Source organism: Megalops cyprinoides, chromosome 4, assembly GCF_013368585.1.
Source record: "Megalops cyprinoides isolate fMegCyp1 chromosome 4, fMegCyp1.pri, whole genome shotgun sequence".
In the NCBI taxonomy this organism is placed as follows: domain Eukaryota; kingdom Metazoa; phylum Chordata; class Actinopteri; order Elopiformes; family Megalopidae; genus Megalops; species Megalops cyprinoides.
In genome coordinates, this window is record NC_050586.1 from 42232422 (window position 1) to 42247954 (window position 15533).

General features: G+C 36.5%; 1 protein-coding gene across 2 annotated transcripts; it reads left to right on the forward strand.

Moving 5' to 3' along the window:
* Window positions 1-838: 838 nt before the first annotated feature.
* Window positions 839-15202, forward strand: LOC118776652 (N-acylethanolamine-hydrolyzing acid amidase-like). 2 transcript variants are annotated; one of them, XM_036527130.1, is made up of 11 exons: window positions 839-1040; window positions 3767-3931; window positions 4207-4333; window positions 4703-4793; window positions 4883-4959; window positions 5592-5764; window positions 11635-11697; window positions 13288-13354; window positions 13651-13679; window positions 14353-14419; window positions 15126-15202. In XM_036527130.1, exons 1-11 carry the CDS (start codon window positions 871-873, stop codon window positions 15141-15143), a joined length of 1047 nt encoding a protein of 348 aa, XP_036383023.1. In that variant the 5' UTR covers window positions 839-870; the 3' UTR covers window positions 15144-15202. The 2 variants fall into 2 exon arrangements, with proteins under 2 accessions (XP_036383023.1, XP_036383024.1); XM_036527131.1 differs by lacking the exon at window positions 13651-13679.
* The last annotated feature ends 331 nt before the right edge of the window (window positions 15203-15533 follow it).

Here is a 15533-nt window from a genome sequence, read left to right on the forward strand (position 1 = left end):
TTATAAGAGCCCCCTTTCTCCCCTTTTATTGATATTCTTGTAATTTTTTTTTTTTTTTTTTTTGGCAATACTGGGTTTTTTTTAACATCTTATTGTGTGCAGTGCCTTATTTATATTGTATTTATAATTTATTTTATGCCACTGGTTTACACTTTTTTTTATTTTGTGGCTATTTAAATCTTATACTTTATTTAAGCTATTCATATTGTATTTCAAAAATTCATTTCATATTTTTATTGTATTTCTTTCTAATTTGTTCCAAGTGTTTTGATTTTGCAATCGCAAATAAAAGAATGTCGAAGACAAAGCTATTCAGTTTCTTGTGAGTATGTACACCAGCAGTCGAATTTACTCCGATGCAAGGGGGGCGCCACCTAAATTTTCGCCTAGGGCGCCAAATTGGTTTGGGCCGGGCCTGACTGTAAGTACACTAAAATTCCAATGTAGCTAGTTGGGCTGCAGTAAAATGCCAACAACACTTCATAAGACACCATTTTCAGTTCAAACTAACTTGTTTTGGTTGCAAGGCGTGCTTCTGAGTACATCCAACAAATAACTTTATTTGTGTTGCTACAACCTAAACATACAATAATGTGTATTATAGTGCCATATAAAATATCTTTAAAGATAATATTTCCCATACGTATCATTCTTCTATATTGTAGTTGCTAAATATGTTGGTTTCGTGGCAAAGACGTAATATTTGAAGCGTTTATTGTCCCATATGAGAACTTTTATTTTGACATATTTCATAGGAATAACCCGGATGTAGTCCTTATTGTTACTGGATTGACGCTATAGTTGATGCATATCTGTGATTAATTGCTTAGTTCACCATTCTGTTCCTTTGAACAGTTGGAGTGGTGTAGGATGAATCTTCATGCTTTCGTTCTTCTTGGTCTGACTGGGCTCTGTGCTACAGACTTCACACCACCAGTGGTCAATATTAGTTTGGATGTGTCGCCAGAAGAGAGATGGTTACCATTAACTTACATCTTTGATATTAACTATTTAAGGGAGACTGCTGCAAAAATAATTGAGTAAGTGATACTGAATTGCTACCACCAGTTTGCTTATTAATATCTAACAGTTGAGTTGTATATTGTATTTACGTACAGCGGTTGTGTTTTGATTGACGCTGGTTTGGGCTTGTTCCGATGTGGTCAAGTAAGTACCGTGTGATGCGAATTTCCTGCACTTTGTACTCACTTCTCTTAAGACGCACAGGATAAAAGCATCAGCCAAATAACAAAAAAGGAAATGGAGACTGGGTTATACTAAATCAATAAAATGGCCACCACTTTTCAGATTAGCAGCGTTTCAAGAGTGCATTAGGTAGCTTATGGCAATCGCAAAACTATACAGCGATTTTTTTGTGTTTTCGCATACGATAGTATTTTTGGCTTTAACTAAACCCTCAATTTAGTATTTATTTGCGTCTGGGCACTATGATCAGAGCAAGGCAGTGTGTATATAGGCTGGGGAGGCAGAAGGAAGGTGGAAAACAAGGCATTTGCTTGGATTTTGTAGTTGGGTGTTGGAAAAACTAACACAAATTGAGATGACTCATGCAAGTACATGCAAAGGGAAACACGAAAGCTGTTAAACTGACACTGTTCATTAATTCATTAATGTACAGTACCAGTCAGTCAATTTAGCGTTGTCAATTCTGTCAATTCCTCCTTTAAGCACTAAACAAGTGTATAATCGGGTTGTTAATGGAAGTGAATGCTGTTTTGCTATTGAGAAGTGGAGAGTAACATGAACAGTACACACTCACACACACACACATAGTACTGTGGGGTTCTGTATCATAGGAGAGATGAATTTGAATTGAACTGGTTTTAAATTATTTTGCTCAAATAAATGAATTTCATGATCAGAGCAATTTAATTATTGAATTTGAATTTCATATTTTGATGCCACAACTGTATATTGAAAATGTAAGCAATATTCAACTTCTCAGTTCAACTGCTCTGTGCATTTACTTCATTAAATTCAAATTTAAATTGTGAAAATTCAAAATGTGCAAGGGACATACAGGGTACTCGGAGAAAAGCAGTAGTACACAGATACTCTGCATCCCTTTCTTATGTCCAAATAAATATAAACAGCATCGCTATTAACTAGCTTTACATTGTTAGAATATCATTGCTGTAAATCACCCAGGACATTACCAACTTCAGCTAACTAGCTAGTTCCACAATGTAACATTTTCTGTTGCATAGTTTCTGTGATCAAAGGATCAATAGTCTTTGATGACATCAGAAAGGTGACTGCTGTCTGAATCTGGCCCAAAGCCTTAAAGAATGAAGATATGTCCAAGTTTGCCCCAGAGCCTCACAATGACACAGCCAGTCACCTGTAAGTCCTACAGACCAGATCCCAAAACCAGCATGACTACTATCTGGATCTTCCGGTCTTAAACCAGATCCGGACTGAGGCTGTTTGTTAGCAAGGATGTTAAGTTGTCTTAGTAGCTATAGCTATACAGAAATTTTCCATCTAGCCGTACAGTGAGGGTGATTCATTTAAATGAATAATTTTCACTGTATATTATAGCGCGAAAGTAGTTTAATTTTAAACCAGCCTTCAATGTAAAATTGAACATCAAATATCTCAGCAGTTTTTTCAGTGCTCTTTGCTCTCCAGTATCAAACAATTTACACTTAAAATTTCAAATGATTTGTACTGTGAATAGTAGCAGTGCCTTTTCCTTACTGAATAATGTTAGTGACTGTAGATTTTATTAAAGTGACTGACATGTTGACTTTAGTCCCCCATTGGATTTGATGGTGTTTGTATAGCAACACACTAACATTTTACAGTCTGAGGCCCCACACTATTAACCACAAACCCAGATATAGTCATCCTTTCTGTCAGACGCTGACCCCCAGATTTCCCCAACATCTTGCTGGGCCACAGCATGCCATCCTATGCCCATGGCCACTCACAGGACCAGCTGCAGACTCACTAGGCCCCGATTACAATGCTCACACCACCCCTTTTTACCCTGGGAGCCCACAGTTAAGCCCCCTCCCCAAGTATTCTTCTATGCACTCATGCAATGCTGCAAGGGCCAGCTGATCTTCTCCATGGACCCTGAGCCAACAGGTCCCCCCAGATTAGATAGCTATTTAGCTAACACAAAGTAAAGTCTTGATTCATAAATATGTAAGTATAAAGAAGACACATATTACAATGACTAATATGTATCATAAGCTAGGCTACTTGAACATTTAACATCTTTACAATTAACAGAACATTTAACATTTTAAACAATTGATGCAGTTAACAAACATTAAAGAAGGCTCTCCTTTACAAAGCAAAACACCATTTTTAGCATAAAAAATCTCTTAAGTGATCATAATGTGTCACTCATTGCTGTGTGTTTGCACCTAAACAGAAGACATGAAATGATCACATCAGGCAGAAAGAAGAGAAGCGAAACTCTCAATATAAGTTTAGGAATGGCTGGCAAGTGTGTCACTGTCAGTCCCTCGAAACACCGTCTTGCTTGTCACCTACGTACAGTACATATAGTAACCAAATACTTACATGGTTATTTTCTGTCTTCCACTGAAAGGATATATTTTGGATATATTTTGCTGTTTGACATAATGTTTAGTCCAAAACAATCTGCCCAGTACTGAGTACATGTTGTGTTAAGTAACTGTGGCTTTGCTAGCATTAAACTTGAATGTAAAAGTAGTTTTTGTTAATGTATATGTAATACAATTCAGTTAACTGTACTCTTTTGTTTTAGCACCACTGTACCAAAATGGGTACATCATGCCATCACTCCCATCGTTGAAGGCCTGGAGAAGTACATACCACAGCCGTATGTTAAGGAGATCCAAGGGATGGCCTCTTTCTATGGAGCTGGGATTGCTGATATTGTCCTCCTTAACTTTGCCTATGAAATAACAGCGTATGTATTTAATGTTGGAATTAGGCACTGTCATTCATTATTTTGTCCTGTTTAAATGTTAAACTCAGGGTCCCTCCTGTATACCATACATTTTTGTGTAATTTAGTGTGATTTAAAATGGAGCCAGTAATTGACAGTTTGTAATTATTCAGAGACATGTTATGAAAGTCTTGAGTTTCCTACCCTCTGTTACCAGCTGGATCACATCAAATGCATTTGTCTGCAAGGTGAACAAAAGACAGTGGGCATACTATTTTTTCTGTGTATTGTCATAGGTTCTGTACCAGTGTTGTGGCACAGGACACAAAAGGACATCTCTACCATGGCAGAAACCTTGATTACCCACATGTGGATATTCTGAGAAATCTCACTATTGATATTCTTTTTATCAAATATGGAGAGGTATATGATTCCCCAGGCAATTTCTCAGTTGGCATTGTGTTTGTGCTGCTTTGAGAGTTTTGAATTTTTCACAAATTAGTTGATGAAACAGAATGACTGATATACTAAGTTGTGTATGCCTGGGTTCTTGACTCATAGTTGGTACAGGTCATGAATGTACTGGGGAGTGTTTCCATGTTATTGTAAAGGTCACCACACAGACCAACATTTTAATACATTGAAAATGATCACCTTAATATAGAAACTCAAGCACACTCATATGTATCAAAATGATGCTTGGGGTGGGGAGCTTAGTTGGATGCTTCAAGCAAACAGTCAAGAGTTCTGAAAAGGTTTGATCTTGGATTTCATTTTGAATGGGTCCTCCAGGTGGCTTTCAGAGGAACTTCTTTTGCTGGTTATATTGGTCTGTGGACTGGACAGAAAGCAAAAAAGTTCACTATTTCTGGAAATGAACGCTGTAAGTGTACCTGCCAAAATGCTAACCCAATAATATGTGCTATATCCATATAATTGTTACCTATTGCCCTAATACCAGTATGCTTGTAGCTCAGGGGCATTGGTGGGAAAATGTGATTTCAGCCTTCCTGTTGAAGAGTTCTCCAGTAAGCTGGCTTGTGAGGGAGGTGAGTTTTATTTAGAACTGTGCATATGTCTTATATAGAGAGATATGAATGTGCTGATAGTGTCCATTTTCACATTATCAATATCCATGGTATATAGAGTTTGACCAGTGTTTCCCCATCTCACTGCTATTAGGCACCCTGAAATTTGTCTGGAAGTTGCTCAAAAGTATGGCCACTTCACTTGTTACACTTTGATACACTTTGGTATGATTTGTTCTACATTTGTTCTTGGCTGGATTGTTTTAGCTTAGTTTTTAAATTGTTCATTTCATTATTATTCATTTCACTACAGCTTTCCTGCAAGAGTGCAGAGGTTGTTGGAGTGAGACAACCCTAATGCACAATTGGTGAAAGGGAAGGGAAGAAAGGGAAAAAGCAGAGAAAAAATAACCCAGGAAAGGGTGTGGTTGGATGCACCAGGCATTCATAAATGAGTCTTTTAAGGACCATTGAATGTGCTTGGCGTATTTAAATAAGCGCTTTCCACCATGCTTCATTTCCAAATTCCTAGGAAAAGAAAACTTAATTAAATTCAAGCCTCTATTAGATGTACATGGTAAACGATAATTAGAAAAATAAAGTCAATTTATTTCATAGATAGGTCTTCAATCTATATCTGTGTTGTTTTTTAGACTCTGGAAGAAGCAGAAGACTTTCAGGATGCTGTGATTCGTCTGTCAAAAGTGCCCATTATCACTGATGTCTACTACATTGTGGCTGGAGTTTGGCCTGCTGAAGGTGTAGTTGTGACCAGGAACAGGAGGGGTCCTGCTGATATCTGGTCCCTAGACACCTTGCATGGAAAGTAAGTAACTATTTCCATTTTCTCTTCATCTTTACTATTGATGACTAAATTGTGAACCAAAAATCTGAAAGGGGGGATTGGTTGATACTTGTGTTCTTTAGTGATTCATTCTATATTTAAAGGCATTATGTGTCCCTACTTATGCACTTGTAGTCTGCAATGGCCTTCTTCATCAGGACAAAGGAGTAACATCTGACATTATTTCCTATGAGATGTTTCTGTTGTAGCCCATCCAGATCTTATCTTTTTGATGATTTGATGATCTTTTTGCAGATTGCCATTTACTAAAGTAGGAAGGTTTTCATGTTTTTTCTGTTTTATCTAGCTTTAAGTACTTTCAATATACTTTTCCAAATTAGGGTACTTTTTGAAGCTGGTTCTGAGAGTACTTTTTTAATATAAATTTGAGCATTTGGTTTTCCAAGGAAAAAAATGCAAAAATTCACAATGCACTGTCCAAAATGTATGATTGGAAAAATTATTTTCCTTCGAAATTACATGTAACTGATCATTTGTATTGCAGAAATGTGTATTTGTAAATTTGACTTCAGATTTTTTTTACAAGTAAATGCATTACATGATAATTGGTTAATGAAATGATTTATCTTGGTACACTGGGTATTAACATTTTACATTCAACTGCACAGAAATGTGATTTTACAGAGAAATAACTTCAATTTAATCTAGGTGTTGCTGTCAGATGACTTAGTTCAGACTTAAACCCTGCTTAAGTGCTTCCATAGAGGGTCGTGCACCACTTTTATTATTATTCTGTGTTGGTGCGCATTTGGGATGGAGTTTGCCCACAATGAGGATGTTTTGCTGAAAATGAGGGTGTGTCTCATTATTGTCCAAGTCAGGTAGACAAACAGGTAGACAAACCCCACACTTAATCCTGTCTGCTCTGCAATTGTCACGTCTGTGAAAGTCAAGAAAGTCATGTGCCACAGTAACAATTGTGTGTAACAACACTGTCAGTAACTGGACAGGCAAAGTGCGGTGAAAATAAGCATAGAAACCCAAGATTATATTTGACAAATATTGCTTTTATCACAATTGATAAAATTGTCAATAAAACTGTGAAAGTTTTAGCAAATATTGCATAATATTTACTCTGAGGCCTGAAATTGAGGCACAGTGGGCAGATGTATTGCAGTATTGACATGCACTCCAAATAAATTCCAGATACACTGGCTTTCCCTGGCAAAGTAAAATGATGTGGACACCAGATGCAGCTCAAAACCATACGTCTTAGTCCCCAAAAGTGGTGGTAGAATTTTGTGTAGCTAGCGAGTGAATTGTTCAGTGGTTTGCCAACACTTTCGTACTAGGGCTGTGCAATATGACCAAAATCTCATATCCCAATATACAGTGCCATGCAAAAGTTTGGGCACCCCTGGTCAAAATTTCTCTTACTGTGAATAGTTAAGTGAGTAGAAGATGAACTGATTTCCAAAAGGCATAAAGTTAAAGATGAAACATTTTAAGCAAGATTAGTGTATTATTTTTGTTTTGTACAATTTTCAAGTGGAAAAAAGGAAAGGAGCACCATGCAAATGTTTGGGCACCCAAAGAGATTTGAGCTCTCAGGTAACTTTTACCAAGGTCCCAGACCTTAATTAGCTTGTAGGGCCATGGCTTGTTCACAATCATCGCTAGGAAAGGCCAGGTGATGCAAATTTCAAAGCTTTATAAATACTGACTCCTCAAACCTTGTCCCAACAATCAGCAGCCATGGGCTCCTCTAAGCAGCTGCCTACCACTCTTAAAATTAAAATAATTGATGCCCACAAAGCAGGAGAAGACTATGAGAAGATATCAAAGCGTTTTCAGGTAGCCATTTCCTGAGTTCGTAATGTAATTAAGAAATGGCAGTTAACAGGAATGGTGGAGGTCAAGTTGAGGTCTGGAAGACCGAGAAAACTTTCAGAGAGAACTGCTTGTAGGATTGCTAGAAAGGCAAATCAAAACCACGTTTGACTGCAAGGAAAAATGGGCGAAAATCTCCCAAACAAGAATTGAAAGACTCAAAAGTTACAAAAAGTGTTTACAAGCTGTGATACTTGCCAAAGGGGGTGTTACTAAGTACTGACTATGCAGGGTGCCCAAACTTTTGCTTCGGGCCCTTTTCCTTTTTTGTTATTTTGAAACTAAAAGATGGAAATAAAAAGTAATCTTGCTTAAAATATTAAAGAAATGTGTCATCTTTAGCTTTATGTCTTTTGGAAATCTGGTCATCTTTTACTCGCTTAGCTATTCACAGTAACAGAAATTTTGACCAGGGGTGCCCAAACTTTTGCATGGCACTGTAGGTCATTTCATATCCCGATAACGATACATATCACAATATAGCACATTTTCTGTAAATTCAATGAATAAATAGTTTATATAAAACGACCACATGGAAAGGCCTATTTCTTATTACATTTTGAATTATATACTCGACAAATAAAAGGTACTTGAATATTTGATTATTTTTCTCCTTTTATTTAGAACCTTTGTGCAAATTTTCAATTAACCCTTTCGCGCATCCAGTCACACCAGTGTGATTAGCCGTTTAGCGCATAGGCCCTATGCTAAAACCGGTGCGATTAAAACACTAGATTGGAAAAATTCTAGCTAACTTTCGCTTTGAGAAAAAAGCAATTTAATGTTAAAAATTATTGCAAATGCTAACTGAAAACTATGGGAAGCTTAATAACGCTAATGAAAACCTAACAAACCATGTAATGCAACATGAATAAGTTACGTGCGAAAAGGTTAAGTATGTAACAAAATATAAAATATAAATGTATAAAATATTAAATGTAGGGTTGTCAAAATAACCTGTTAATTTTGATTAAAAATTATAGAAAACAATAATGTGTCAAAAAATTAACGCAGATCGCACTCTATGATGCCCCGTGACCCCATATGTCACTTTGCATTTAAGCATATATCATATCCAACTGCAGGCTAGCTAGGTTCTTTTATATCATACACAAACATATCCGCATTTGCGCTGTCGGTAAATGCGAATTAAGTTCGCATTGGTGTAATCAATGATTGCATCGGAACATCTGTAAAGCAGAGTGATACATCTATAGTTAAAAGTGCCAGTGTGCTGTTATACTGAATATCATCACTCATGGAATGCCTCTTGTCCAATCAAATTACTTCCTTGGAACTAACTGTTGCATAAAGCACAATTTGAACATAAAATGCTTCTCACGGCAAATATTGATATATGCGATTAATTTAGATTGATTAATCACAAAGCATGTAATTAATTAGATTATTTTTTTAATCGCTTGACAGCCCTAATAAAAAGGTAAATACAAAACACTTTTCAACTATAGTTCTGTGTCACATTCACTCTCCTCCATGTTTGTTTATGTTGCCTTCATGCAAATTTCCTGCCTGCCTGCAAGCCATGTGGAAGAACGCAGTGTCATCCAAATGACGAAAAATATTGCCGTAAAGTGTGTGATTTGCGACAAAATGAAATAAACGATAGAGCATAATATGAAACGATATGTTTTTCTATCGTCACGCGATGTATATCGTCATATCGCACAGCCCTATTTCGTACTGATATGTCAGTTATCTTGCTGTGCTCTCTAAGACCATACTTCATATGGCTGTTACGTGTATACAAAAGCAATAAACAATATTAATCTTCTAAATGTATATTATGAGGAAAAACCTGTGAGGAAATAAGCACATTCTGGTATTTTCCCTTTATTAAAATATTTGAAACTGACATTTTAAACTTGTACTATGTAATACTATACTATGTGCTATGTACTAGTAATACTGTGTAATACTAATACTGCTTTATTTTCTCAGAAGTGTCAGATCAGCTTTCATAATTAAAGATTATCTTAATTAAAGAGTATCTTATGTAAACATTATGTACATTGGACTAATAACTCAGTGTAAAGATCAATAGATCATCAGGCTTTGGGCCAGAAGGAGTGGATTGTAGGGCAATTTACATCTGGACCAAAACCCCTTAGCACTCTTAGGCCTGAATTGGCCCCTTAAGTACATCAAGATGTTGTTGTTATGGTAGATTGTTCAAGTCAGTCTAAATCAGTCAGTACATCCAAAGCAGAAGAATGCAGTGTGACTGTCACAATACAGAAAGGTATTGCAGTGCAATCCAACTCAAGACGGCAAAATTCTTTTAGCTAGATGAAACATAAAGAAGGGTACCTTGCTTAAATGTTTGTCTTAAGTAGGGCTGGGTATATGAATTTTATTATTAATTTTCCGATTCCGATTCTGATTCTGCTTATCGATTCCCTGTTTCGATTCCAAAATGATAAAAAAGAGGTCCAATGTTTAGATAACAAAAATATTTTTATTCTTTTAAGCGTTAACTGAACATTCACAAAGTAAACAGCATTTACTATTTACTAATATTTACTAAATGCTTACAATAAAAACATGGTCCACAGACCTGTGCGTTAAAAAAACTTAAATAATGAAGATCAATCTAGAGCTGTTAATTACACTAACTGCTAGTTGTTTTGGAGAGACTATTTTAGTGTTCTGGTGACAAACACATGCATCTTTATTTGTCCTATATTTTACTAGTGTAAAAGGGATTATTCTTAGGGTTGGGTATCATTTGAATTTTATCGATTCCGATTCTGCTTATTCTTGCTTATTGCAACACTGTACAGTCTTTCAGATCGATGCTGTGCTGCCTTAAATGTTTGGACAGATTTGATGTGCAACCTGACTTGCTTCCCACATGCATTGCACTTTGCCTTGTCATCATTTCCTTTTCTAAAGTGAAGCCATACTTTTGACCGTTTGCCACGGTCCATCTTTCACACTGTTGTGACGTTAGCCATGCATGCTAGTTCGTATTTAACCCTTTCGCACGTAACCTATTTTTATGCTATGTAGCGCGCGTGATATGTTATATGGTTCATTATGTTTTCATCAGTGTTATTAAGCTTCTCATAGTTTTCAGTTAGCATTCGCTATATTTTTAACGTTACATCACTGTTTCCTCAAAGCTAAAATTAGCTAGAATTTTTCCAATCTAGTGTTCTAATCGGACCGGTTTTAGCATATGCGCAAAACGACTAATCACACCGGTGTGACCATACACGAAAGGGCTAAACAAATGGACACGCTGTTGCACTGATGCGTGATGTAGTCACGTAGACAAGTCCTGGCAGATATGTAGCCTTTGTTTGCAATAATAAAGTGTTATCGTGTTTAGGAACCAATAAGCAGAACCAAAATTCACTTTTTCTTATGGGTACCCGGTACTTGGCATTTTGGATTTGGTTCTAATTTAGAACTGAGTTTCCATTCCCAAACCTAATCTTAAGTGTTTTTCAAAAATGTAAAAAGCAAGTATCTTCTTGTTAGTGTAATCATGTTTGCTTTGAAGAAATGTCATGATCCAGAGCATCTCATTTTCCAGCCTCCAGATCATATTCTGAAAGCCAGCTGCAAGTACAGATTAGTGTGCAATTACTGTTAGGAGCTAGTAGACCTGACTGCCAGAAAACCAAATGCTCTAATTAGTTAAAAAGGTACAATTGCAGTAAGGAAGCTTGGTTTTTCTCTCAGTCTGATAATGCTGCCAATTATTGGCTGTCACTGAGCCAGTGAGCTAGTCAGATGGGCTGCATCAGCCAGACAAGCCTAAATCTTGAATCCTGAATTAACTACCATGTGAAGTGACCTTAACTCGAGGATTGCATATCAGCCCACTGAGTATAATTTTGTCTACAGATTCAGTAATCACAGAAGTATTAATTCATTGCCTTGTGTTTAAAAACCAATTTATTGCTTCTAAAAATCAATGACAATAGATTGAGGCTCCTTGATGCTTTTGTTTGACATGTTGTGACTTGTGTCAGGTGGTACAGAGTGGAGACAAACTATGACCACTGGATACCACCTCCACATGGGGATGACCGCAGGTGAGTCTCACATTTAGGTTTCCAGCATTCAGTCACAAGTAAAACACATCTTAAATATTGACACATGATGAAGTATCCATATTATGTATGCTAAGATGGTCTATCCAACATGTGATAAGAATTTTGTAAACAGTCTCATTATCAGTTTAATTCAGTTACTTTTAAGTTATGTGTTGTTTTAGTGCCTTAGTCTCTGACATTACAGTGGCTCTTAGTCCAGAGCACAGGAAAAACATTGATACTTCAGGGCTCCAGACTAACTTTTCCACTGGTAGCACTGGTGCTACCAACTTTCTCAGCTGGTCACCCCAGCACATGATTTGGTCGCACCCTTTTTTTGGTACAGCATGGTATTAATCAATGACGTTGCATGCTGATGAATAGTTGTCTTAATTTGCATACCCTAGTTTTGCATTGATGTAAAGATTGACAGTGACTCAAGACTTGATATTTGCAAAATATTTTAATCTGTACATTAAGTTTCCCTCGTACTGCGTTAGTGGTTTGTTGTGGTAGTGGTTGAAAGTAGTGGGCTACTTTTTCTTCTTCACTGGCTCAGTCGGTCTCTCCCTGCCTGCACTTGCACTCTCATCATCAGTTGTGTCTGAGTTGGGACCTCTCGTTGGCTCTCCCTCTCCACCAGCCTCCTCCTCTCTCTCCTCATTTTGTTTTTTAACCCTTCCCCGCGTACAGTCACACCGGTGTGATTAGCCGTTTAGCGCGTATGCCAAATCCAGTGCGATTAGAACACGAGATTGGAAAAATTCTAGCTAATTCTGTCTTTGAGGAAACAGCGATTTAACAATAAAAAATATAGCAAATGCGGCGGTGAAAACTAAGAAGCTTAACGTTAATGAAAACATAACGAACAATGTAACAACGAGCACTACATAGCATAAAATAAGTTACGTGCGAAAGGGTTAAAATAATCAGCTATAGACTGCTTCATCTTTGGAACGCGGCAACAGCTAAATGGATTGTTTCCCGCATTTCATCATCAGTGCGCGTGTAAGGCAGGGAGAGTGCAGGTAGGGAGAGACCGACTGAGCCAGTGAAGAAGAGAAAGTACTACTTTCAACCACAATGGCTAACGCAGTACCTGTGCCGGAGGGGCACCAAAACGGCCTAATGGTCATCATGCACTCGCATGAATGCGACCATTTTAGTCGCAGTCTGAAGCCCTGTACTTTGTAGGTATTGTACAGGGAAAGAGAAATTACTTAAGTACAAGAGAATAGGACTACAACACAAACTCTCCTGCCACTTAAATAATTTATTCACCCTGACCACCCATTCAAAATGGTTAACACTAGTTTAAAGCAGTAGGAAAAATGATTGCGTGAACTGGTCTATGGAGTAGCTTGGGGCACCGAATCACCCTCTAGAACCAGTGTAGATCTAGATCATTGTGCTGTGGAGAGCATGCTATGAGACCATGAAATTAAATCTCCCACACACGTGTCTGCTCCTTATACGTTCTTTGCGGTGTTTGCAAAAAACTGGAAGACAGAGTGAATTATTCAACTGATGGGACTTTTGTTAGATGATATGAATTATATTTACTGTGCTTTTTTTTCCGGTACATTCCAGAACACCAACCATGACAGCTTTGAATGCCACTGGTCAAGAAAATATTGATTTGGATACAATGTATCAGGTTAGGAAACAGACTATACTGTCTGGCACCCTTCTTTTGTTTCCACTATATGTCGAAGCTCTCTAATTAGTTTCATCAGTACTTTTTCCATGACAAAGAATTTGCACATTTTAGTAATACCACTTCCTAGATTGCTTGTGTTATGTATATCTAGCTGTATCTTCCAACAATTTAAATACGAATACAAATTACAAATATTAACACTAATGTAGTTTACAAATACTCTCTTTTTAATTCATTGTTATATATTATCAGTGCTCTGGTATTGAATCTTTAGGTGTGATTGTGTGTTACAGGTTATGTCAGGCACTCCCACATGCAATGGGTAAGGAGGAAGTTGTTTAAATTTTATTTTATGGCTTTTCAGGCATCAGTTTCATTACATGCCTGACTCATATTTAAGTTGAGGCAATTCTCATCTAAGGTTTTCACTTAACTGTGGTCTGCTCATCACAGCAGTCATTTTTATCAGTGTTGTTTTAAGTGCCCCTAAATGTTGACAAAGCCAGAAATAAGAGAAATTCAAGTATGGTATAGTAGTAAATGAGACTGTATTCTATATGGCTTAATTTAAAAATTAAAAGTTATTTTTTAATGAAAAAATTAAACTCAATATTCGCTGGGTCAGTAAGGTTGGTTGCTGAGGTTTTAAATGTCTACACATTCACATTCATGATCCTGTCAACAATGCACACATTTTATATTAAGATCAAGCTTTACCTGGTTTTCACTTTTTATTCAGAGGCATGTCAACACATAAAATGTAGGATCAGCTGAACTGATGTAAATGTAACTAGTAACTGCTGTTAACATTACTTAGTAAAGATTACTACTTAAGTTAGGCTAAGACTATACCTTAACCAAATAAAGGAATATGTACCAAGCTTTATAAGCAATGTTAGTATGACATTTGAATTCAGGCAGGTTGTTGAATTTGAATTCTACACTATACAGTCATTATTTATAATTTTCAACAGTAGGTATGTGTTTTTTTTCAGGATTACAGTTTATACAACAGTAATGAGTGCTGTCACACCAGAGAAGTACAAGACAGTTGTCAGAGAGGTAAAGAAAACTGATATGTTTCTCTTACCCCTTATCCTACTAGTTGTAATGTAGAGAGCAGTAGACAATCCTCCATGTTAGTGCATGAATGTACTGCAACAGGCACAGAGGAAGTCTATCTGTACCACTGTATTTGCCATAATAGGATTGCATTCTTGTGCAGAAAACATTGTAAACTTCAGTAAAATAGCATAGCACCAGACCATCAGTAAAAAAATGGACAAAAACAAAGAGGTGCAGTGTTTGAAGCTATTTGAATGGCAGGTAGCCCTTTTTCTTTTTTTTCTTACAGAAATAACAAAGAACGCTGATGTCTGACCCATTATAAATATTTACTTTTGTGCCATCTAAATGTAAAGAACCAGAATCTGCACACAGCCTCATACAGCCACACAATAGTCATCCAGGCTTGGATATTTTTCACTTCCTTATCCTATTCTTTTTTCCATTTTGGGTTTGGGGAAAAAGCATTAAAAAATCCTGGCAATCTTCTTCAGGATGATAACCTCTGATTGTGAGCCAATAACATGTCTTAAAATGCCACTCAGATGCATTTCTTCTAACAATGTATTTATTTTTCACCATAATTGAATTTTGCAATGAATGTGATGTAATGTGTAATCTGATTCATGACTTGTTTGTATTGAAGAAAAATATGCCGGACATGTCATTTCTGATTCTTTGTCATTTTTTCTTTTGTCTGTAGAAATGCCATCACAAATGAACAGTTTGGCGAAGTGAAGCGTTTTACAGCCCAACCATAATATCACCTGGGGATTCTAGTCAAGGCTGTTGACTTATTTTATGTATTGAAAATAATCATGCATTTATTATTTTTTAATGATTTGTCACCTTATATATGTGTGAAATTAAAAAAGTCCATATATGTAATTTAAAAGTAATTTTATATGAATAACAAAAGAAAATTTTGTGAATTGTATTTTAACAATGTCTTAACTATAATATTTACAGATTTGCAAATGATTTAAGACCATAAAGAATTAAAATAAAGAGCAATCTGCAATAAGTCCACTTTACAAAACAACCATATATAATCATGTCTTTACATTATGAATGCAACATAAGGGGCTTTTAAAGAGTTTTTAAAATATAT